This window comes from Pollachius pollachius (assembly GCF_949987615.1).
Source record: "Pollachius pollachius genome assembly, chromosome: 14".
Taxonomy (NCBI): Eukaryota; Metazoa; Chordata; class Actinopteri; order Gadiformes; family Gadidae; genus Pollachius; species Pollachius pollachius.
In genome coordinates this window covers 21323699-21347591 of record NC_136947.1, presented here as the reverse complement: position 1 = coordinate 21347591, position 23893 = coordinate 21323699, and the positions used below count along the sequence as shown (strand labels likewise).

Genomic DNA, 23893 nt, shown 5'->3' with positions numbered 1-23893 from the left:
GATTTCCTCGAGAATACAATAGATTTTTTACAATTACAATTTTTTACTTCTTCAAGAGACCTGAGGGGTATTCCATCAACCAAGCTAAAGGCAAAGCCGAGGCTAAGCTTATTTCGCTTAGCCTCGCTACTTTTAGCTAGAGTTGCGTTCCATGACTTAAGGGAATCTCCGCTAAGTATAAAGGCAAATTATCCGACCAAACGGTACAAGGCTAATGTCAGGCTTACTTCGGTGTTTCTGCAAAGTCCATCTGCCGGAAGCAAGTGTACCATCAGAAGGTTCGCCAAGCCTATTCCTCAAGATTTTGTCATAAATTTACATATATGAAGTACAAACAGCCTATATTTTCACTAAGGGTCATAAAATAAATCTTTTGTTCTCCAGGAAATATTCTCAACACATTTCTTTTCGACAAATCTATGTATTCTATCAAAATCAGTAACCAGTAGTTGGGTGAGTGATCTAGCATTACCCCTGTTGTTTGGGCGACCTGAGTTCGCGTCATTGATTTCTTGGCGTTGGAAATGTAATTCCCTTTATATCAGAGAAATTAGGACTAACAATTGACTTTTTGTATAATAAATATGTCTTAAAATATCCCTAGAACCAAAATCTTACTTGCAAAAACGCATGGTAAATTAATGATAATATTAATGTTACTGATAGGAAGCCTTTGTCATAAGGACAAAGACACTGCTGCATGGGAAATTGTCAGCCATATAAATTCCATTCATGTGAGTTTCTCGGCAGGCAGCCGAGACCACCTCTGTTCAGATAAATACTATGGTTAGCCAATTTAGAATATTCAAAGAAATGGAAAATAAAAGGCATGAAAAGTGGTTTGATTTCTCCAGTAATCCTTTCTAAATTAATAATTAGGTTGGGATTGAACCCCGGATGACCGGGTGCAAGTCTCACACGTTACCTTGAGGGTATCTCCCTGATTACAAATCTACGGTCAATATAAATTTAAATATGTTACGCTTAATACTACTTATTCATTGGAAAGATCTGTGATTTTATTGCCAGGCGGCCTCCCTGTTTTTATTAATGGTTACGGTGTTCCCTTTTTGAGTTATTATATGCTTGAATTCCTCATAAACCCCAACAAGCAGCTTCTGTTTGCCGCTGGAAAAGATCCCGCTCGGCCCTCTACTGACATTTGATCCATGATTCGACATTCACGGTTCTGGGCTGGTTACATATCTCGTGAGCGCGCTTAATCCACAGTAACGTTAGCCTGGCTTGAACTAACCTGAGCAAGGCGAGGCTGAACTGCATTGATTGAATGGCTTTAGCCTCAATTGGAAGTTGCCGATAGTTCTATCCGGGCTTAATATACGAAGCGCCGCTTTCGTTAGCGACTTTGATGGAATACCCCTCTGGTGTAGAACAGATACCGATATTCACTGCCCCCCAAATTACACAGAAATATTTGTTTCCTCAGTGAAAAAACCAGGGATAAAAAGAGGGAGAGGTTCAGGAGGCATTATAATTTGGCACAAATCTGAAATATCATAACATACAACAATAATAAATTCGGACTACTCAACAATTCAACCTGGTCTCACAGGAATCCGTGAAATGACCACGGACGCTTAACTCAAAATCCGTGGAATCCTCACGGAAACAAGCCAATTTCCGTGATATGGCCACGGATTTTGCTCCAATGCAATTTGATCACACTCATATTCCGTGGCACACAAACAGATCCCCGTCTCAACGACCGAGTCAACCTGGTTTCACAGGGATCCGTGAAATGACCATAGCCTATATAAATATATGAATGAAATTCATATTGACGGTATGGCAGTATATCCCTGTTCTCGCCCATGCATCCATCTTGAATTTAATAAACCATTTTCGTTGCTTCGAGGAGGTCTCGTGGTCTCTGTATATAATAAATCAATAAATAAACATCTATGTGTATTTATACATAGATATATATATATATATATATATATATAGATATATATAGATATATATAGATATATATAGATATATACGCATACATATTTATACATAGGCCTATATATTTATTTATTTTGTTGCTTCGAGGAGGTCTGGTGGTCTCCGTATATAAATAAATAAATAAATATAAATAAATAGATATGTAGCCTATATACCTATTTACATACATACATATTTATATATATTTATTTATTATATACGGAGACCACCAGACCTCCTCGAAGCAACGAAAGTGGTCTATTAAATTCAAGATGGGTGCATGGGCGAGAACAGGGATATAGTGCCATACCATCAATATGAATTTCATTCATATATATATATATATATATATATATATAGGCTATGGTCATTTGACGAATCCCTGTGAGACCAGGTTGTCATCAACTTGCATTGGAGCAAAATCCATGGCCATATCACGGAAATTGGTGAGTTTCCGTGAGGATTCCACAGATTTTGAGTTAAGCGTCCGTGTTCATTTCACGGAATCCTGTGAGACCAGGTTGCAATTCTGCAACATCTGCAGAATTCAGGCCCAGGGAAATGTGCTGATCTTTGGTGACCTCGATGCCCATACAGGCTGCCCTCCAGACTCAAACCCTGATGACGGTAACATCCCCCAAAACACCACTAACCTTTGCCGAGCAGCATTTCCTCCTATACTGCCCCAAATTTAAAAATGTCAGCAAAATATATTTTAACAAATTCGGCCAAAAACACCCACATTTTATAAACTCTAATGTAGACCAAAAACTAAAAATATTAATGGGAGAGAAAGAGAGCTCCGTCCTCACAGGAAAATTGATTCCAGCTTGCCACAAAATGAGAGAATGATATTCTACATCAGGCCTTACTATTTTATTTTGTTTTATTTTAAAGATTATTCGTAACCTATAATGTGTTTTATGGAGCTTTTCTTTACATTCATTTAAATGCAACATTTTTTACTATTATTTCTATATGTACATCTGTATGTTATGTAATATTGTTATAGGTTGTTTTATGTACATATTGTTCTGACGTTCTCTTTTGCTATTATGCGTAATATTTGTAATAATGCTTTGGCAACACTGTTTTGTTTACCTCAATACTCATGCCAATAAAGCATTTTGAATTTGAATTTGAATTTGAGAGAGACAGACAGAGAGAAAGACAGAGAGAGAGAGAAAGAGAGAGAAAGAAAAGGACAGAGAAGAGAGAGAGAGAGAGAGAGAAAGAGAAGGACAGAGAAGAGAGAGAGAGAGAGAGAGAGAGAGAGAAAGAGAAGGACAGAGAAGAGAGAGAGAGAGAGAGAAAAAGAGAAGGACAGAGAAGAGAGAGAGAGAGAGAGAGAGAGAAAGAGAAGGACAGAGAGAGAGAGAGAGAGAGAGAGAGAGCTCAGAAAGACCTTGCCTCAGTGCTTAAGTGCCGACAAGTGAAGAGAGGAGAGGGACAAGAGAGGGACATACATACACATCAACACACACACACACACACACACACACACACACACACACACACACACACATCAATGGACTAAAAGCCTAGCGGACAGCATCATTTTCTTTAGCCAGGCCAGGGAGATGAGTGAGACAGAAACAGACTGAGAGAGAGAGAGGGAGAGAGAGAGAGAGAGAGAGAGAGAGAGAGAGAGAGAGAGAGAGAGAGAGAGAGAGAGAGAGAGAGCTCAGAAAGACCCTGCCTCAGTGCTTAAGTGCCAACAACAGGGAAGGAATTACTGTGTTGGATTTGGAAGCAGCCATTAGGGTGCACTATTAGCTTAAGGCTGGGATGACCTGTTTATGAATGGCACTGTGTGTGTGTGCGTAGGTTTATGTGCATGTGTGTCTGTGTGTGTGTGTCTGTGTGTATGTGCGTATGTGTGTGTGTGTATGTGCATATCTGTCTGTGTGCATGTTGGAGTGATTGTGTCTGTGTGTGTGTTTGCTTACTGGTGTGTGTCTGTGTGTGTTTGCTTGCCAGTGTATGTGTGGGGGGTCTCTGTTGTGGCTATATTGCATGTCCCTAACAATTGTCGTTGCAGCTCATTTAGCTCTACCAATGGAGATGTCACCCTTGTTAGTAAGGGGTTAATTCTACAGTGTGACGCATGTTTCCATACATGGACCTAACCTCTTGAAGTATTCGTGGGCCATTCGGGATTCCCCAGGATAAAGGAACAACGGACACGCAACGTGAGACGCTATAGAGACTCCATAGCCTTTGTTCCCAATCCCCTTTCCCTGCGCAATTTAGAATTGTAAGATAAAAGGCAATTCAATTACGGGTGACGCGATTCCACCCGGAGGATCAAAACTGGATTCCTGCAAAGACGTTTTTGTTCGGTTTAATAGTAATATACTTTATGTTTGAATAAAAGTGCCGTTTTGGCTTTAAGTAAGCTCCGGATTTGTGTGCTTATTGGAAGGAGGCGGCTCACTCACCAAGCCGGGTTGCCACATATGGTAGAGAATGGAGGCAGCCCGACCGAGCTACGGACCATTTTTTAAGTGCGACTTCTAATGGAGGCAACTCGACCAAGCGACAGGATTTCCTTTTCAATGGATGAACAACCCAATGCAGAGCCTCGACCGAGCCACAGGTTTTTCAGTGGACGCCCGAACCCCGATGCAGAGCCCCAACGGAGCTGCGGCTGCCACCCAGAGAGAAAACGAAACTCCTCCTCCACCGAGAGGCGGTCTAACGGCTCGAGCAGAGCACCACGCTCAACGAGAAGACCAAGTAGATTCAGGAGAGGCCCGAGGAGAAGGGTACCCTGAACGGCGAGATCCAGGACCTCAAGGACACACTGGAGGTTAAGGAGCGGAAGGTCAATGACCTTCAGAACAGGATGGAGAACCTGCAGGAACAGCTTCGGGACAAGGTGAAGCAGATGGGCAGCCTGAAAGGGAAGGGTCAAGTCGCTGCAGGCGGACACCGCCAACACGGACACCGCCCTCACCACGTTGGAGGAATCCCTCGCTGAGAAGGAGCGTATCATCCAGAGGCTGAAGGAGCAAAGGTTTCAGGATGACCAGGAAAAAGGTGAGGAGCTAGGGGCCACCAGGACTACGCTGGAGAGACTGAAGGTGGAGCCCAAGATGGCCCTGAAGGAGACCGACGCCAGACACAAGGCCCACAGCATGGACTGGTTGCGGGAGAGGGAGGCGCTGAAGGCCCAGCTGTTTGGTTTGATGAAGGAGCTGAAGGAGAACCGGCAGGTCGCCCAACAGCTGAGCTTCAATGTCGGTTCCCAACCCCAGCCAATTGAGACTCGTCAGGACAGACGGGGAACAGCGCCACCTCGACGGGCAGCCCAGCCGAGAGCTGGAGAGGCGGGATCGCATCCGTCAGTTCCAAGAGAGGGAGGAACGGGAGCACCTGATCCTGAAGAGGAGCTAGCTGGAGGTGGAGAAGCGCCGCCTGGACGCCGACTGCACGGAGCGGCAGTTACTGGAGCGGGTTTTGGGCACCGGCGTGAGTGGTACGGGATCCAGCGGGAGCGGGTCGCACTGTGCCGGCAGCAGGAGCAGCTATGCTTCGGGCAGGTCTACCGCTCCTACAGGTCCCAGGGGAGACTGGTGGGCATGCTTTTTAAAGCGTGCTTCCACACTCATTCCAGGCTCTCCTGGATCGCAGGTGCAGAGGGACCAGTCTCCGCGGGAGACGTGATTCCACCCGGAGGATCAAGACTGTGGATCCCTCCAAAGACGTTTTTCGTTTGGTTTAATAGTAATATACGTTATGTTTGAATAAAAGCGCCGTTTCGGCTTTAAGTAAGCTCCGGTTTGTGTGCTTATTGGAAGGAGGCGGTTCACTCACCAAGTCGGGTTGCCACAGCACATACACACCGCATACACACACCGCACACACACGCACATGTGCACAAACATACACGGAAACGCGCACACAAACACACACACCGCACGTCAAGACAAAGACACCGCTCGCCCAGCTAAGACGTTTTGTTTATAAACATAACGGCTCCGCCATCGACACACGCACCAAGGTGAGAACACACACGCACACACCGCAGCCACATGTTTTTAAACATAACGGCTCTGCTGTCGACAAACTCCCAGGTAAGATGTTCTGTCTATAGACTGTAGATATTGCGTTAAAAGAAGGGAAGACACAATTTCTCACCTCCACAAACACCCGCAGGTCATCATTTTGTCATATGAAAAACGTTAATTTCGAACATTGCGCCGACCGGCATATCAACACACAAGTCACATGATTCTTAAAGAGACAGTGTCCCTATAACACAGAACGAAAACATGTCAATAGCACAGAATGGTGAATTATGTCTAATAATGTCCGAAATGTCTTGCGATATTGATATCCACATTCTCCTCTGCGGACTGTTTTATTTGTTTTATTTTTCTTATGTTTTGTTTGTATGCTATGTGTGACTGTAGGCTACTGCTGCCTATCTTGGCCAGGACACTGGAAGAGATGTTTAATCTCAATGATGATTATTATTTTCAACTAACCAATAGTAGTTGCCTTGCATTTTAAAATGTCAATGTACTTTTCAGCCCTGAATAACAGTAAAGGCTATTAAATAATTGATTTCCATGCATAGTATACTACACTTTCCATTGAAAAATTACCCCTTTTACCATATATTGACTAATTTTATAATGTAATCAAATGCTCACACACTAGCTGCTTTCAGACACAAGTGTAAGTCCTGATATTCTCCTGATGGGCCGTATGTGTGAACAACATATCCTGACATTTGTTCCCTGAAAATCTCCTGAATAATACTACCCCTGAGGTAGTATTTTCTCTGTAGGAAATGTAAATTACCTTAAATGTGAATAAGGAGTAGAAAGTTGGTATTTCTCAAACCACTTCAGTGGGCGTGTTGATGAGGCTTCTGCATATCATTGAGTGGCCCCCTAAATGATAATCAGCCTGTGGCCTTTTGTTCGCTGAATGGTTTAAAAATATTTAAATGTTGGCACTGCTTTTAAGAGTCATTTGTGGGGAACGAATGTTATACGTTGTAACATTATAGGCAAATGTAAATTATATTATGTGCTCAGAAATTTGTTACATTATCGATTTGGGTTTCCACATTATTGCTATTTTTGTTGTTACAACTAGAGGTTGAGAAAACTTTCTGTTGAATGACCAGCATACGTCTGTAGAGTTAATTATTTATCCACTATCTCTGAAAGTAAATGTAGCACCAGTCTGCATTGACCAAAGAGAAGAGGTGAATTGAGCAGCTTACTTTAAATATTTCATCATGACAATTTATGATACATTGAATGATACATTAATGTGATGATTATTGGGCCGGTGTAGATAGTAGCATATGTTTGTAGACCTATAAACTACAACAGTAACCTCACAGCAGTCTATTTGTGATTGAATCACAAGACTAGATGGATCTACTTTGAAGGGGTAGCCCCTCCGAAGTACATCCATTCACAAACACACTGCCAGCAGCTAAACTCGGTGCGCTACATTGAAAACCTGCCAGGGTGGCACTTCTTGAATGTGTTCACTCAGAGCCATGAAGAGGGCTCTTTAGGACCCTGGGGCAACTGAAATGAGACAGGTCTCTTAGTCAGCAGGAGCCGCTGACACATCGGGCCCAGTGAGAAAGTTGTTATTAGGAGCCCGTACTCCGAGCGCCAAGCGGATTCCGTCGGACAGATATAAACAGTAGTCTGCGGTGTGTGGTTTCACGTCCAGACCAGACATGACATAATGCCCCAGACCTTCTTCTAAAGACGCTGCTATGTGTCACTGTGGCTCTGGTGGCGCTGGGAGCCGCCGAGTGTGTGGGGTGTGTTGGCTTGTTCAAAGAGAAATCTACAATTTAGAAAAAGTCTCATGATGGCAATGTTATTACAATCATGCATGAATACACACGAAAGTAAAAGTGTCCCCATACACGCGTGTACCCACGCAGGACACAGACTATGTGTGTGTGTCTATGTATGTCTATGTCTGTCTGTGTGTGTGTGTGTGTGTGTGTGTGTGTGTGTGTGTGTGTGTGTGTGTGTGTGTGTGTGTGTGTGTGTGTGTGTGTGTGTGTGTGTGTGTGTGTGTGTGTGTGTGTGCGTGAGAGCGCTCCCCATTCTAACCTACCTTGCTCATCCAGGACCTGCGCTTGCAAATGGCTTTCCTGCGCTTCACGGCTTCCCACAGACGCCTCTGTCCTGAAAACGACACAACACACACGTCGGAATGTAGACCTCAAGCTGTACACAACTGAATTCACACAACAGGGACAGGGCAAATGACGCACACACATTATGTTTTTATCCAGACATTTTGTTTTTTCATTGTTGTTAAGGTGGGGGTCAGTGAGGCCTTCAAGTAGAAAGCTTTGGACATTGGGCTACAAATCCAGAACATTAACACTGGGAATCAAACACAATGAGCACTATCTATAACCTATATATCTATAACAACCTACTATCTATAACAGAACGAGGCCAGACACTGCTGTGAAGCCAAGAGGAGAGGTGATTAGAGCTGGAGAGAGAGAAATAGACTGAGTGTAAATAGAATATTAGATATTACAAGAGAGGGACAAAGAAAACAAGAGCAGTGGGTGAGAGAGAGGGGGAGAGATAGAGAGAGAGAGGGGGACGGAGAGAGAGGGGGAGAGAGTGAGAGAAAGAGAGAGAGAGGGGGAGAGAAAGTGAGAGCAAGAGAGAGAGAGAGGGGGGGGGGGGAGAGAGAGAGAATTTAGACTTCCAAAGACTTACTTCACACAAACCCACCTACACACTCAGACACATGCATCACTTATACATACAAAGGTTCCCGCTGATATATATAGCACATGGAAAAAGACTCCCACACACGCAGGATGACAATAGCAGTTTAGGGTCGATTTCACTTGTAGCTCATTACGAAGAAGTTTTGAGGATCTCAGTGCTAGTGAATTTTTCAGATAATGTATTTGTGTAACTGTAAGGATCCCTGTCTGACTCTGTAAGCACACAGGGATTCAAACCCATGTAGAGTTCCTTCATGTTTATTGATAGACATTCGTTTTTTATTGATAGCCTAGGCCTTACTTTGAAATATGTCACAACAACAAACACCTTAAAAAACAACAATCGAATCATACACAAACACATACACAAGCACGTTAACATTTATGACAACACACACATGCTCCGTACCGGGTCGCCCCATGCCGATCTTCTCCAGGTCCTCGTTCTTCACGTAGTCGAAATGCGAGAGGCGCGTAACGTTGAGGTCGTCACGCACACGCAGGAAGTACTGCTGCAGCTGGACCTCCATCAGCAGCTCCAGCAGCCAATCAGAGCCTTCCTCGCACTGCATGCTGCCGCCCAGCTTCTACAGGCACCAGGGAAGGAGGACATCTTGTAATAAATGAATTCGGTTAAGGCTAAGGTCCGACTGGAGTCTTCTATTGAACCCGATGTGAGCTCTTAATGCCAGGGAGAGACAGATCTGCGAAGGGAGAGACAAGCTCAACTCCAGTTTGTCTCCAGATCTGGTCTGGACCAGCCCCACACAGTTAGATCCGAGACACAAGATTCACTTTGCAAATCAGCGAATTCAAGCAAGTGATGTAAAAGATTATCGTCCAAAATCAGGAAGTGCTGATATTGCTACAATGGATTCATTGATGTGATACTATTTATGCCTTTCGGAATAGTTTCACTTGAACGCAAGAGGTTTTTCTACAATGACAATGTAAGCGGTAATGCTCGTTAACGGTGTTTCCTTTGGATCTGATTGGCTGAAGCACATCTAATCGGGGTGTGAGGTTTACCAAGGGCCTTGGTTTACCAAGGGCCTCAACAACCATCGCTGAAGCAGACCTTACAGATTAAATAAGGTGTATATGGCCGTGCAACGCTCAGAGAAAGACACAGACTGAAGTAAAAAGATAAACATCTGGGGGAAAGACTTGCACAAACAAAGTTTATATCAATTATCCATCCAATGATTCATACAAAAAAAACACAAAAGATGTAGAAGAAGTAATTTCATGAAAAATGGGCTAAAATCACCCACATCTGGTATCAACACTAACACACACACATGATGAGGGGTCATCAGCCTACAAAGGATAACATGTTCATCCAGAGAATACTGTGTGTGTGTATGTGCGCGAGTGTGTGTGTGTGTGTGTGTGTGTGTGTGTGTGTGTGTGTGTGTGTGTGTGTGTGTGTGTGTGTGTGTGTGTGTGTGTTGTATTTCCTTCCTTCAAACCTCCACAGAGACCGACAGGGCATCTCTTAGCGCGGTACCCCACAGGGGTCACCAGGGGTCACCAGGGGTCACCAGGGGTCGGCCTTCTATGGTCATAAGAGGAGTCTGTGAATGAGCCACTTCCTGCTCCGCTTGAAGCAGGGGTGACAGGATGTGGATCAAAGGTGGCAAGGGGGTTGGGGGTCACAGCTTCCTCTGTGTCCTCAAAGCGTTCGATTTGAGGACACTTCCTGCCCTCACACACAATCGCGTCCACATAACCACTCAAGATGCCCCTCTGACGGACTATGTCTCTTCATTGAGGTGTGCCAGTGTCTCTCACAGCGTGTGTGTTTCCATGATCCCCTGAACCGGGCCCTTATCTGACCTGGGACCCACAAGAGGGCCAGACCCTACAGCTTAGCCAGACGTGTGATGCAGTAACCCTGAAAAGAACTGGGTCAGACTAAGTCACCGGTGGACAGTGGTCAATATACACGGAAAGAAATCAGCTCTGATTCCTTTCCAAATGACAAATGGCTCTGGCGCTCACTTAACTGGTAAGGAGACATTACCCAATGACAGGTTCAGTCACTGCCCATGCTATTACCTGGGCGGTGCGCAAAGCCCGCACACAGACCCCTACAGCGTAAGAAATACATTACCAGCCTGCGCTTCTGCTGCAATTACATGTGACTTTCTTTTCCCCATGGACTATTCCCACATCTCGGCGAGGACATCGTATTTTCATAAATAATAAAATAATAATAAGTCAGACCCTCAGAAAGTAAACCAGAAAATCAATTGCCTCATTTAAATTAATCAGGATTTGTTTTTCTATTGATATTGTCGGGATAAAAAAAGAGTGGTCAGCAAAATAAAGAATAGGCCTATGTTGGCGTTTTTGCACTTGTAAATAGTTAATCGCGTTTTTAGCCTACACTCAGATGTATACTCATTCTTGCATGCAATTCTCTTGGATAATAAAAAAAATAAAAACATTCGTAGTATGCAAATTATGATTCTTTATTCATTCATTGCGCCTCGGCCGAACTGACGGGGATATTCTCTGATATTATGAATCTTAAAGAGTTTGTCTGGTTCTCTGACTCTCTGGTACTTCCACAACAAGTAAAGACTCGTAGTGGGGGTTATCTCGGCGATGGTTGAGAATGAATTAGGGGAAAGGAACTTTGGCTTTGACTCTCTGAAGGCAAGATTGAACCGCGACATGAAGGGGAAAGGGATTTTTGCCGTATGCAGGCACACACGACACACATGCCGCCGGGGGAGCTCCGCCACACGACCGAGAGGTCGGAACAACGGAGCGTCGGAGAAACGACATGGACCCGAACTGACAGCTGTCTACCGACTACTTTCTCGAATGCTGCCTGAGTTTGTTGTTGCTTAGTGACTAGGGTTTAATCCCGGGAAACGGGATTCCCAAGAAATTAAGACTATTTCCCGATTTCCGGGAAACGTTATGACGGGAAACGGAAAATAAAATAATATAAAATAACGCAATGATTGGGCGTCTATAGTTGTCACAGGGTAACGTTGATAGTGCGAAACACGAGCCCCTGAAAAGGAGCGAAAAACACGGCGATACGATCTGTGTCCCCCTTGGGAGCAGGTCCGTGGACTCCAGCCACACCGGGCACAACTTAATTTCCAGTGATTAATCCTGTTTGCAGCCGTTTACAAATCTCAACAGCAACAGATTGGATTTTGTTTAACAGAATGGTTTAGGGAATCATTCACTGTTTTACTTTAACAGATTTCGTTAGATTTTATAATGGAGGACAAGTCACAGACAATCCATGTGGCATTTCATAATTAGCGCTACGGCAGATGTCACGCATGCTGATCGTTGCAAACTGTGTTGACGGACATAAACTGTGATATTTTTGCCCTAATAATGTTACAAATAATTAAAAAAATGTCAGTTTGGGATTTGGGAACGCATATTTGAATGATACATTAGGCCTACTTGGGCAAAAAAACACCCAAAAAAAACACTGCTATTTCCCGCGATTCCCGGGAAATGGGTTTTCCTTTCCCAGGATCTGATTTATCTAATTTTCGGGAAAATATTAAACCCTACTGGTGACGTAAAGAGGTCAGCCAGTGGCTCCATTACAACTAGTTAAAATGGGTACAGCACCACTTATTGTACCGGGGTATGACATGCTTCTGCCAATAATTCTATTTTCTTACCGCCATGTATACTCGGACAATTGCAGTTGTCCGATTGAGGAGCATGGCTTTAATCTGATTAAGCTGTGCATGTAAACAAACTGAGTGACATTGCCGGGCGTGCCAAGCCGCGACCAAACTGGCTTGGCAGTGTAAAAATGCCGGATAGAGAGAGATAGAGAGGCAACATGATGTCAATGGTGAGGAATGCCTGTAGGCTGGTCAGAGACATGACCTGCATCAGCTCTGTTCTCCTCCACATCCTGCTGCAAAAACAACACTCCCTGAGGACAACTCCAGCCCAGATGGGATGTCGCACACACACACACACACACACACACACACACACACACACACACACGCGCACACACACATACACACACACACACAAACACACACACACACACACACACACACACACACACAAGTATGTCCAGGCATGCAAGACCACACACACACATCCCATAAAACGACATGAGGCAAGCCGGTATTAAAGTACACATACACAGTACATTACATAATAGACTATTTGGAATAAAATCGAAATGGGAATATTACTCTCTCACAGACACACATACACAGACGACGGCAAAAGGCTGAGACAAAAGCAGAAAGAGTCTGAAAAACATCACAGAGAGGCAGGCAGTGCTAAAGTAGTAAAGAGAGATGAACTGACAGATGGAGACACACACATACAGCAACATGGTTGGTCGAACAGAAAGACAGGTGGACAGACTTACTCTGTAGATGTGGAAGCGTGCCAGGAAAGACTTTTTAAGCTTGTCAAATCGCCGCATCTTGAGGTTGTGAGGATCGATCTAGTGAAGGACGGTGTGTGTGTGTGTGTGCAGGTCCCACGCTTCAACCGGTGTCTATAAACAGATCAAAACTGCTCCTCAACCACACCTCCGCTCAGAATGCCCACACAGACACAATTCCCGGGCGTTCTATGGAACGCCGGGCAGGGAGCGACCTCCTCCAAGACCCTGATCTGGAAGGACACAAGAACGACTGGCTCGGCTTCTTGAGGCAGACCCCTACCGTCCATCCTGGGGGGAATCCTCTGGTGATCCCCGGTCTCAGCACACTGGAGAGGGGAGGAGAGAACGGCCCTCCTCCTCCTCTTCCTTCTACTCCTCCTCCTTCTACTCCTCCTTCTACTCCTCCTCCAAGGCCAAAACAGAACCGAAAGGGCCGGAGCCCCGAAGTGGGCGCAGCAGGGGCAGGGTTCAGAGGTCAGGGGTGTGTTCTCAGCGTCAGTGTGTCAGTGTGGAAGCCAAGGTGCATATGTGTGTGCTAGGAATGTGTGCGTGTGCTACGTGTGTTTGTGCGTGTGCTACGTGTGTTTGTGTGTGTGCTAGTCGTCTGTGTGTGTGCTAGGTGTTTGTGTGTGTGCTAGGTGTTTGTGCGTGTGCTACGTGTGTTTGTGTGTGTGCTAGGTGTTTGTGTGTGTGCTAGGTGTGTGTGTGTGTGTGTGTGTGGTAGCCGTGTGTCCTCTCCCAGGCAGTGCTCGGACACACTGCCGCCCTGCACAACTCACAGCTCCTCCTTTAGTCTCTCCCTACCTCTCTCTCTGCCTCACTCTCCCCTTGACTCTCTCCACAAACCGCACACGCACACACACACACACACACACACACACACACACACAGTCGACTGAGCATGTGGAGCTCCTGTCTGTGTGTTTTTTGTCCTTCCGTCTCAACTGGCACTAAAAATAGGAGGGAGAGAGCGCGAGAGCGAGGCGGAGAACGAGCGAGAGGCAGATGAGCGAGAGCAAGATGGAGACGGAAAGAGAGGGAGGGAGAGAAAGTGAGACGAAGGGAGGCGGAAAGAAAGAAGGAAAGAAAGAAAGAGATGGAAGGAGGAGGGGAGAGAGTCATAAACAGAAGACAGAGAGAGAAAAATAGGTAAAGGGGAAGCTAAATAGACAGAGGGAGGGACATGGCTCTATGCCACTGTGTCCGAGAGCTATTTTAAGATCCAGCGTGTTTATTTGAATGAGGATTGTGTGTGTGTGTGTGTGTGTGTGTGTGTGTGTGTGTGTGTGTGTGTGTGTGTGTGTGTGTGTGTGTGTGTGTGTGTGTGTGTGTGTGTGTGTGTCTGTGAATCCAGTCTGGTGCTACATATAGCAGTGTATTGTGTGTATCTATTTGAGTACGTATATGTGTTTATTTGTGCGTCCATGCCTGCACAGCGCACACAGACAAATCCTCTTTCGGCTCCATCACTTCTTCACCTTCCTCTCTCGCTGTCATTCTCCTCTCTCCCTCTACCTCTATACCCGCTTTCATCACACATACATACGTACTCACACGCACACACTTAGTCACACTCACACGCACACACTCCTACACATGTTCACGCACACAGACACACTCATATACACACACACATAAACACACAAACACAATCACACACACTCACACATTTACACTCTCACACACACACACACACACACCAGTGGCGGCTGGTGGCATAAGTATGTGAGACTCAAGTTGTTTCAGGGTGTTTTGGGGAACTACAAAATAGCAGGGAGGGATAATTATGTGAATTGATACAAATCCACCAATGGCAGCATTGTACTTTGAAAGCTGGTGGGCAGCATGTCTTGGACTACAAGTGTAGAATGAAAGGATGCAAAGCCAATTAGTCAAATCAGGCCTACTCTTGATTTGTTAAACTAAATAAACAAATCTGGGCCTAGCATTGGGCCTATTTTTGCCCTCAATGACTGAAGCTATTGGTTGTAATTTGGCTGTTTATTTTCAGCTACAATTGTTTTAAGAAAAATGAAGAAAAAAGACCAAAAGTGACGCCATTTAAAATGCATCATACTCTGAATCATTCACTAACATCCTTTCCACAATATCAAACAGAATGGTCAGAGTAACAAACAATTAAAATAACAAGAACATTATTTCACAACTTTTTGCATGGGCTGTAAGCCTAACATTGTTTGAGGCAAATGTGGATGTTAATGGATGTTTCAGAATGTTAGTCATGGTGTTCAACTAATTAAGATTGAGGTACTTAATTTATAGAACAAATCAATCCTCCTCGCGGGCTTCGCAGCTCGGCCGCGGGCTCCGCAGCCCGGCCGCGGGCTGCACAGCCCGGCCGGGCTTCAGAAAGGGCAATGTAACCGAACAGAGCCGCACTGTACCGCAACGAACAGTAGCGTACCGCTCTGTGGAAACGAGGCATACGACTGAGCAGGTTCATTGGTTCTCGTAGCCTAGACTTGAGAGGATATCCCCTCCCTCCAGGCTGCTCCACAGCCAGGGCTCCTGCTTATTGGTTCATAACGCAGCCATGCGCTATGAACAGACGTAGGCGGGATCCAGTATGGAGCCAGTATCCTGTCATAATTCAAACCTGAAAAAAAAAGTTTCAAAGGCTTGTAAATCTGTGTTTGAAAACTCAACACCTTGTAAAAAAGGTTTTGGAACACTGAAAAAAGCGCGGTAGATTTTGTTGTTTATTTTCTGGAACCATGGCTAATTCACGCTGAAGGCTGCAGCCTTGCTAGGACACTTCCTTGCTAGTCGCGTCCTATGGAGATGAGACTAGAGTGCTGGCTCGAGTGCTGCCTAGCGTTTGTAACGTTCGGACTTTGGGACGACTTGCTAGTGTCGAAGCGCTTCCGCCTCCGCTTTTTAATACTGCGTTTCCGCTTGTAAACACATGTGCGCTTATGAATAACACAGAAGCAATCAAGCTGATCGATATTTATTTGCTGTGGTGTGAGCTGGAGGTGGACTCCGAACGACTTTATTGGCGGAGGGTTGAACGGAGGAGACGGCGGCTCTATTGTCGGCGTCTCTGCCATCAGAATGTCGAGTTATGTGAGCTTTGAATGTCTGAATTGTATTGTATTGAATTGTTGCATTGAGAATAGTGCTGCTTCTCATGTGTTTTTGTTGGGGCAATGCATATTCTAACTCATATTCTAATTGAACATGGTGGTCTAGCTGATTGTTTATCAAAATCAGAGTTTAACCTTCATAAGTTTGCGCACATTTTTTTCTGACAGCTAGCCCCGTCAAGTGTCACACGTTGAAATCCCTCTGTGAACGCCCCCTTGCTTCTCTTTGGGCAGGATGAGTTAGAACCATACAACTATTATTGCCATAGTGGGGTGGCGGAAGGCTATTCTTATGACAAGCCTATTCTTATGACAAAAATCTCAAAGAATACTACATGTATGAAAAAAAGATCTATATTTTTACCTATCTATCTATAATTACTCTATCTGTTGCTGCAGGCCAGGCATTACTGCCAAATAAATGCCACCATGCCGGTGCTGCAGCGCTTCTTCCAGGGAGAGGACACCCGCCCTGATTTCAGGCTTAGCCGGCAGGCTATCCAGGTCCTCCTCGGGGCCCTCCAAACGGAGCGACAGCACGGATGGGGACCAACCATGGAGACCCTGGTCTTTCTGTTTTGGATAGCTACAACTACTATCGGGTTGTGTCCAGAGCTTTTGGCATACTAATGTCATCTGTCCATCGAATGGTGCACAGCATTGCGGAGGAGGTGGTAGCTGTCTGGGGCAGTTTCATCAAGCTGCCATCAAATGATGAGGAGGTCAAAGCCATGAAGGGTTTGCCCAGATGGCAGGGCACCCTGCTTTCGCTAAAGCAGCTGGGGCCATCGACGGGTCCCACATCCAAATTCAATGTCCTGGCGGCCCTGGTGTTCAAGACTACCTGAACAGGAAGCTGTATCCATCCATGGTGCTGCAGGCAGTCTGTGACCATCAGGGTCGCTTCAGTGACACCTTTGTGGGCTTCCCAGGAAGTGTGCATGATGCACGCATCCTTTGAAATAGTTTAATATACCTGGCTGGCAATTACCCTCCACCAGGCTATTTCACCTTTGGTGATGGTGGCTATCCATGCCTTACACAGCCGATGGCCCTTATCACACCATATAAGAGGCCACTCAGAGGCATGGCAGAGCGAAGGTTTAATAATCATCACTCTCGGGGCCGCTCAATTGTTGAGCATGCTTTTGGATGATGAAAACCTGCTTCAGGTGCATCTTTTTAGAGGGAATTGAAGTACATAGTGAGTTTGTTCCAAAGGTATATGTAATTCCATAATTATCCATATTTGTCTGTTTAACTTTGTCCACTTATTGTACATCATAATTGTAAAAAAACTTTAATGGATTCCTCTAATTATTACACCTTCCTTTACATTAACGTTCCTGTTTGTCTCTTTAAACCTTTTCCTTGTGCAGGTGGTGACTGCGTGTACTGCACAACATTTGCGTTGGTGTGGGCGATGACCTCCCAGACAGTGGAGGATGGGGCCATGGAGGGAGATGACCCTCCTCGTGAAGGAGAATGTGGCATGGAGTCACAGAGTGGAGCTCCTTGGCGTGCGGCCCTGACCGATGCCATTACCCCTCTTGAAGTGGCTCCACAGGAACACGACTACTTAGTTCTGGTAAATATGATAAATATGACAACCAACATAGGGATGTCATCTGACCGTGTCACAGATTCAGTACTAACCTAAAGATCTCCCTTCTTTCCACAGCCTGTGACCGGACCAAGATTCCACCTCATTTAAACATTGGAAGAACCGAGTGGACATTTGCCTGCAACATACATTTTTGATATTTTTAAATCACTTTTGTCTGTTATGAATGTGGTCATGTCTTCTTCGCATGGAGCCTCTTTGAGGAAGTCACAAAAGCTTTGATTGCGGTTGATCGAATCGTCTCTATTAAAAAAAAAACCTAAGTGAAATAGTCTCAGAACTTAATTTATGCATCACATTTACAGTATGGTTGATTACTATCATGCAGGGGAAAAAAGACAAAGAAAGTGTTGATAAACATGTATGCCATGGCATGGTACCATCAACACGTTCTGGTACCATGCCATGGTACCAGAAAATAGACAACAAAATCAACCGCGAAGTCACTTGCTATTCTTGTCATCGGCAGAGCACTGTCAATCCTGCACAGCCCGGTCAATGTGATTGGACTGTACGTCAGCAGAGGGCAACCAATAGGTTTAGAGCAAAATGGTCCCGCCCCCAGGAACTTTTTTTTTTCCTTTTTTCAGATCAACGTTTTCAGACCTTTGACTGTCATGAGTTTCAGAACGAAACAGCGACAGAACACTGCCAATAATCACGTGACCTCATCACCTGAAAAAATACATTGCAATGGTGTAAATTTACAACTTTACAAGTTTTCAAGAATAAATATTCAACCTTTCAAAACGTATTTCTCAATGTATGAACACCTGTTTGCAGAATCCCGTTTACAAGGTTTCAAAACTGGGAAACAAAGTAATACACTGTTAGAACAGTGCCAGATTTGAAACTCTGCAAATGGGCTGGTGAAAATGATGAAGAAGATAAAATAGAACACAAAATCTTGTTTGCAGATGTTTGAAAAAACTATTCAGGCTATAATCTCTTTTTTCATGTTGCAAAACATTTTTTACAAGGTGATGAGTTTTCAAACACAGACTTAGAAGCCTTTGAAACTTTTTTTTTCAGGTTTGAATTATGACAGGATACTGGCTCCATAGATCCAGATCCCTTAGCTAGTTACAACCACTCAGAGGTGGACTTTCCTCCTCTCTCCCATTGAACCCCATGTTATTCACCGGCCGCCAACATTTTCGGGGAAATTAATGGGAGTCAATGGAGGCTGAGGGAGGAATGTCCTCCCTGAAGTAATTGTCAATAGGCGATAGGGGGTGCTAATGTCCCTTTACCCAGGGAAACGAACATTACATATACAAAGTAGGGCTGGGTAAAAATATAGATTCATCAATGCACTGCAATTTATTTGTTCTCGGTTCCATTTCGATTCAGAATTTTTTCGAAATCGATTATTTCCATAAAAAAAAGAAGAAAAAAAAGAAGTCATTGTAATTTAGAAGCGAGTATGCCTAAATGTACATGCCCTTTTACATTTGTCCATGTTATGATTATTACTTTTGTGCTGCAAGTTTAGCTCAGGAACAATACTATACAAGTGTGTATTCCCTTTTTGCTAGTGAAAGCACAAATAAATGGTTAATTCATTTTGAAATAGTTCATTCTAAATAACATTTAGGTATTTTTGTCATCTGCACGTATTATTGAATCGATATCGAAGCAATTGGATCAATATCAAATCGAATCGAAATCGAATCAAATCGAGACCTAAAGAATCGATTTGAATTGAATTGTGAGGTACCTGGCAATACCTTAGTCATACTTAAGGGCATTAATTCATTAGTAGTCTGGGAAATCTACATTTTTTATAATCAACAATGTTAAGGAGGATCTCCCTCTCCTCACTGGAGAAACACACGCACACACACACACACACACACACACACACACACACACACACACACACACACACACACACACACACACACAGAGTGCAGGGTGGCCAGGGGGGAGGAGGACAAAGGGGGGGGGGGGGGGAGTAATGGGAGTGGGAGAGGAGGGAAAGGAGGAGAAGGAGGATGTAGAGGAGAGGAGGTGTTAGTAGGAGAGGGGGAGGAGAAAGAGGGAAAGGAGGAGAAGGAGGAGGTTTGGTAGAGGGAGAGGAGGAGGTGTTAGTAGGAGAGGGGGAGGAGGGAGAGGGAAAGGAGGAGAAGGAGGAGGTTTGGGAGAGGGAGAGGAGGAGGTGTTAGTAGGAGAGGGGGAGGAGAGAGAGGGAGAGGAGGAGGAGTTGGTGGGAGAGGAGGAGAAGGAGGAGGTTTGGGAGAGGGAGAGGAGGAGGTGTTAGTAGGAGAGGGGGAGGAGAGAGAGGGGGTGGTGGGAGAGGAGGAGGTGTTAGTAGGAGAGGGGGAGGAGGGAGAGGAGGTGGTGGGAGAGGAGGAGAAGGAGGAGGTTTGGGAGAGGGAGAGGAGGAGGTGTTAGTAGGAGAGGGGGAGGAGGGAGAGGGGGTGGTGGGAGAGGAGGAGGTGTTAGTAGGAGAGGGGGAGGAGGGAGAGGGGGTGGTGGGAGAGGAGGAGGTGTTAGTAGGAGAGGGGGAGGAGGGTGAGGAGGAGGAGTTGGTGGGAGAGGAGGAGAAGGAGGAGGTTTGGGAGAGGGAGAGGAGGAGGTGTTAGTAGGAGAGGGGGAGGAGGGAGAGGGGGTGGTGGGAGAGGAGGAGGTGTTAGTAAGAGAGGGGGAGGAGGGAGAGGAGGTGGTGGGAGAGGAGGAGAAGGAGGAGGTTTGGGAGAGGGAGAGGAGGAGGTGTTAGTAGGAGAGGGGGAGGAGGGAGAGGGGGTGGGGAGAGAGGAGGAGAAGGAGGGGGTGGGGAGAGGGAGAGGAGGTGTTAGTATGAAAGGGGGAGGAAGGAGAGGAAGAGGAGGAGGTGGGAGAGGGAGAGGAGGTGGTGGGGGAGGAGAGAGAGGAGGAGGTGGGAGAGGGAGAGGAGACGGTGGGGGAGGAGAGAGAGGAGGAGGTGGGAGAGGGAGAGGAGGTGGTGGGGGAGGAGAGAGAGGAGGAGGTGGGAGAGGGAGAGGAGGAGGTGGGGGAGGAGAGAGAGGAGGTGGTGGGGGAGGAGAGAGAGGAGGAGGGAGAGGAGGTGGTGGGGGAGGAGAGAGAGGAGGAGGTGGGAGAGGGAGAGGAGGAGGTGGGGGAGGAGAGAGAGGAGGAGGGAGAGGAGGTGGTGGGGGAGGAGAGAGAGGAGGAGGTGGGAGAGGGAGAGGAGGAGGTGGGGGAGGAGAGAGAGGAGGAGGGAGAGGAGGTGGTGGGGGAGGAGAGAGAGGAGGAGGTGGGAGAGGGAGAGGAGGAGGTGGGGGAGGAGAGAGAGGAGGAGGTGGGAGAGGGAGAGGAGGAGGTGGGAGAGGAGGTGGTGGGGGAGGAGAGAGAGGAGGTGGGAGAGGGAGAGGAGGAGGTGGGAGAGGGAGAGGAGGTGGTGGGGGAGGAGAGAGAGGAGGAGGTGGGAGAGGAGAGAGAGGAGGAGGTAGGAGAGGAGAGAAAGGAGGAGGTGGGAGAGGAGGAGGTGGGAGAGCTGGAGGTGGTCGGAGAGGAGGGAAATTGAGAGGAGGAGAAGGAGGTGGTGGGAGAGGAGGAGACTCTATATTGAGTGACTATATTGACAGACCATATCAGCCGACCAACTAATGCTTGACTGCAGGAAGTTCAATTTGACCCTTGTATCATAGACTAGCAAAGAGAACAACACTATGGTTGACTTGTTTTCTTGTGGCACACAACTCTCAGGACAAAGACATGGGTGCCTTCTTTCATCTCTTACCACCATCTCATTCTCTCTCTCTCTCTCTCTTTTATTTGTAGGTGCTCTCAGATGTCAGTTTCCTCCCTTCTTTCTCTCCTTCTCTCCATCACTGCTCAATCATATTATCTGACATTGGACCAGACCCTCACCCAGAAGGCCACCCGAGTTTTGCTCCAGGCTTTTGTCATCTTGCGCCTTGACTACTGCAACTCTATCCTGGCTGGTTCACCTTCATCATCATTTGTCCTCTGCAGCTCATCCAGAACGCAGCTACCTGTGGCTGCTTCCAATCCCATTAAAGACACTGGGGGATTGCCTACCGTGCTGCAAAGGGCTCTGGCCCATCCTAACTCCAGCACATGGTCAAACCACACACCCAATTCCATCCACTACGCTCTAGGACGGCCAAACGGCTTGCTACTCCGCACTGATGCTAGGACAGCTGAAACCCTACTAGTCCTGGCTCCACCATGGAGGAACGAGCTCCCCACTGACCCCAGGACAGATGAAACCCAGGCTGAACACTCATCAGTTCATACTGCATCTGGGTGATTGGAAAGAAAATAAGAGAAAAAAATCATCTCTATAATTTATATTTTTCTCTATCACTTGCAGCTGCTTTGCCTGTTTTGAGGATAGTTGTGTTCTGAAATATTCTTTCATACATATAATTGAATACACATGTAAGTAATGGATATCTTTTTTTTGTGTGTTTGTGTTTCTGTGTTTGTCCTATATTCTATTGATCTGTAGGTTGACTGAGCTTTTCTATAGGCGCTAAGCTGAGTGCTACATCATAGTGTGAGCTCAGACAGGAGACAGCATAACAAGGTGAAAGGGAGATACTGGAAATCAGAACAAAGTTGTGGAGATGATTTTAGTTTTAACTAAGCTGCTCTATCGCTGTACAGAGTGCTGGTTACAGAAAGAATAATTTAACTGCATTCTGGACCATTGTCCACTGGGGGGCGCCAAATAATACTCAACGATTTTCTCTCTCTCTCTCTCTCTCTCTCTCTCTCTCTCTCTGTCACCTTGCATGGTTGACTCCCCTGTGAATGTGTGTATGAATGGTTGTAAGTTGCTATGGATAAAAGATAAAAGTGTCTGCTCATACAAATAACCCATACAGCCCAGGCCAATGTAGTGGAGTGAATCTTACTTGAACTTGAATCAATACCCCTCTATGAAGTGACAATAACACATAACTGTGACTCTTCTGTACGTCGATACATACAAACAAACACACACATACATACACCATATATATACTCCCTATTCGTCAACAGCGTGGTAAAGAGGGGAGGGGTTAACATCTAGGCCCCACATGCCATCCCCTCCATATGCCAGACAATAACACCCTCTCTCTCTTCACAGAGCACAGTACTAGCTTGAAGTCATGAAATTGCTGTGAAAAAAGTAATACTGTATGTTTACTGTAGTGTATGTGTTGTCTTTCTTTAGTATCTATTGTGTACCTATTTATTGTGTTTGTCTATAACCTGCAGCATCTTCAGTCACACACAAAGAGCATGGTAAAGTGTACAAAAGGGTGTATTGACACAATGGGGGCAGAAGGTTAAGAAGACCTTAAAAACACTGTTGAGGCTACATTTCGCAAGTATGTGCACACAGGAAACCACACAAACACACGCAAACGCCCAACAAAAGACCCACAGCCATAGAAGACCTACAGCAGAAGCCAACATTCACATTACATTTAGGGCATTTAGTAGACGCTTTTATCCAAAGCCACTTACAATAAGAACCTTTGTCAGAAGAAGGAGAAACAGCAATGCATTGCTGTCGGTACAGTAAAGCTGTTCATAGAAGATCGATAGGTTAACCGATTCCCTGTACACAACAAAGATAGCTAGGTGAACTCTGTAGTGTACCTCCTCCTCGTCGCTGGCCAGGCATTGATAGTCCCCCTCCTCCGATGTGCTCTGGAGCCGCTGGTATGCGGCCGTCTCCCCCATGGTCAGACCCCCAACAACAGCCAGCAACAACCAGGGGGGAACCCCTCTGGGTCCTCAGAAGTCAATCAGCCACACACACATTGTGTTATCCTCTTGAGGACCCGGTTGGGTTTTCACTCCCGTCCTTTCACTGGCAACACAGTGTCGATTGAATCTGGGTCGTCCTCGGGTGGCACGGCAATGGATCAGCTTAGGTTTGATCCAAGTATCAGTTCCTCATGGTGAGTGGGCGGCTTTCCGACAGCAGCTGCTGTTGAAAAACGGAAGGAGGGCAACGTCTCTGACAGTAGAAACGGGAGGAGAACACTCACTTCCACAGCTCTCTACAGATGTGTTGTCTAAATTAATCCTCAGCAATCCATCCGCAAGCC

The 23893-nt window shown here is 45.8% G+C and overlaps 1 protein-coding gene across 1 annotated transcript in view; it reads right to left on the bottom strand.

The window, feature by feature from the left end:
- LOC307086243 (activated CDC42 kinase 1-like) overlaps positions 1 to 23555 on the bottom strand; it is a 46172-nt gene extending 22617 nt beyond the window's left edge. The window contains exons 1-3 of the mRNA XM_079751386.1: positions 23439 to 23555; positions 9108 to 9285; positions 8059 to 8129 (exon numbers count right to left, since the gene is read on the bottom strand). Coding sequence (XP_079607512.1) covers positions 8059 to 8129; positions 9108 to 9285; positions 23439 to 23522 — 333 coding nt within the window. The 5' untranslated portion in view covers positions 23523 to 23555. The remainder of the gene's footprint in view (positions 1 to 8058; positions 8130 to 9107; positions 9286 to 23438) is intronic.
- Positions 23556 to 23893: the final 338 nt, after the last annotated feature.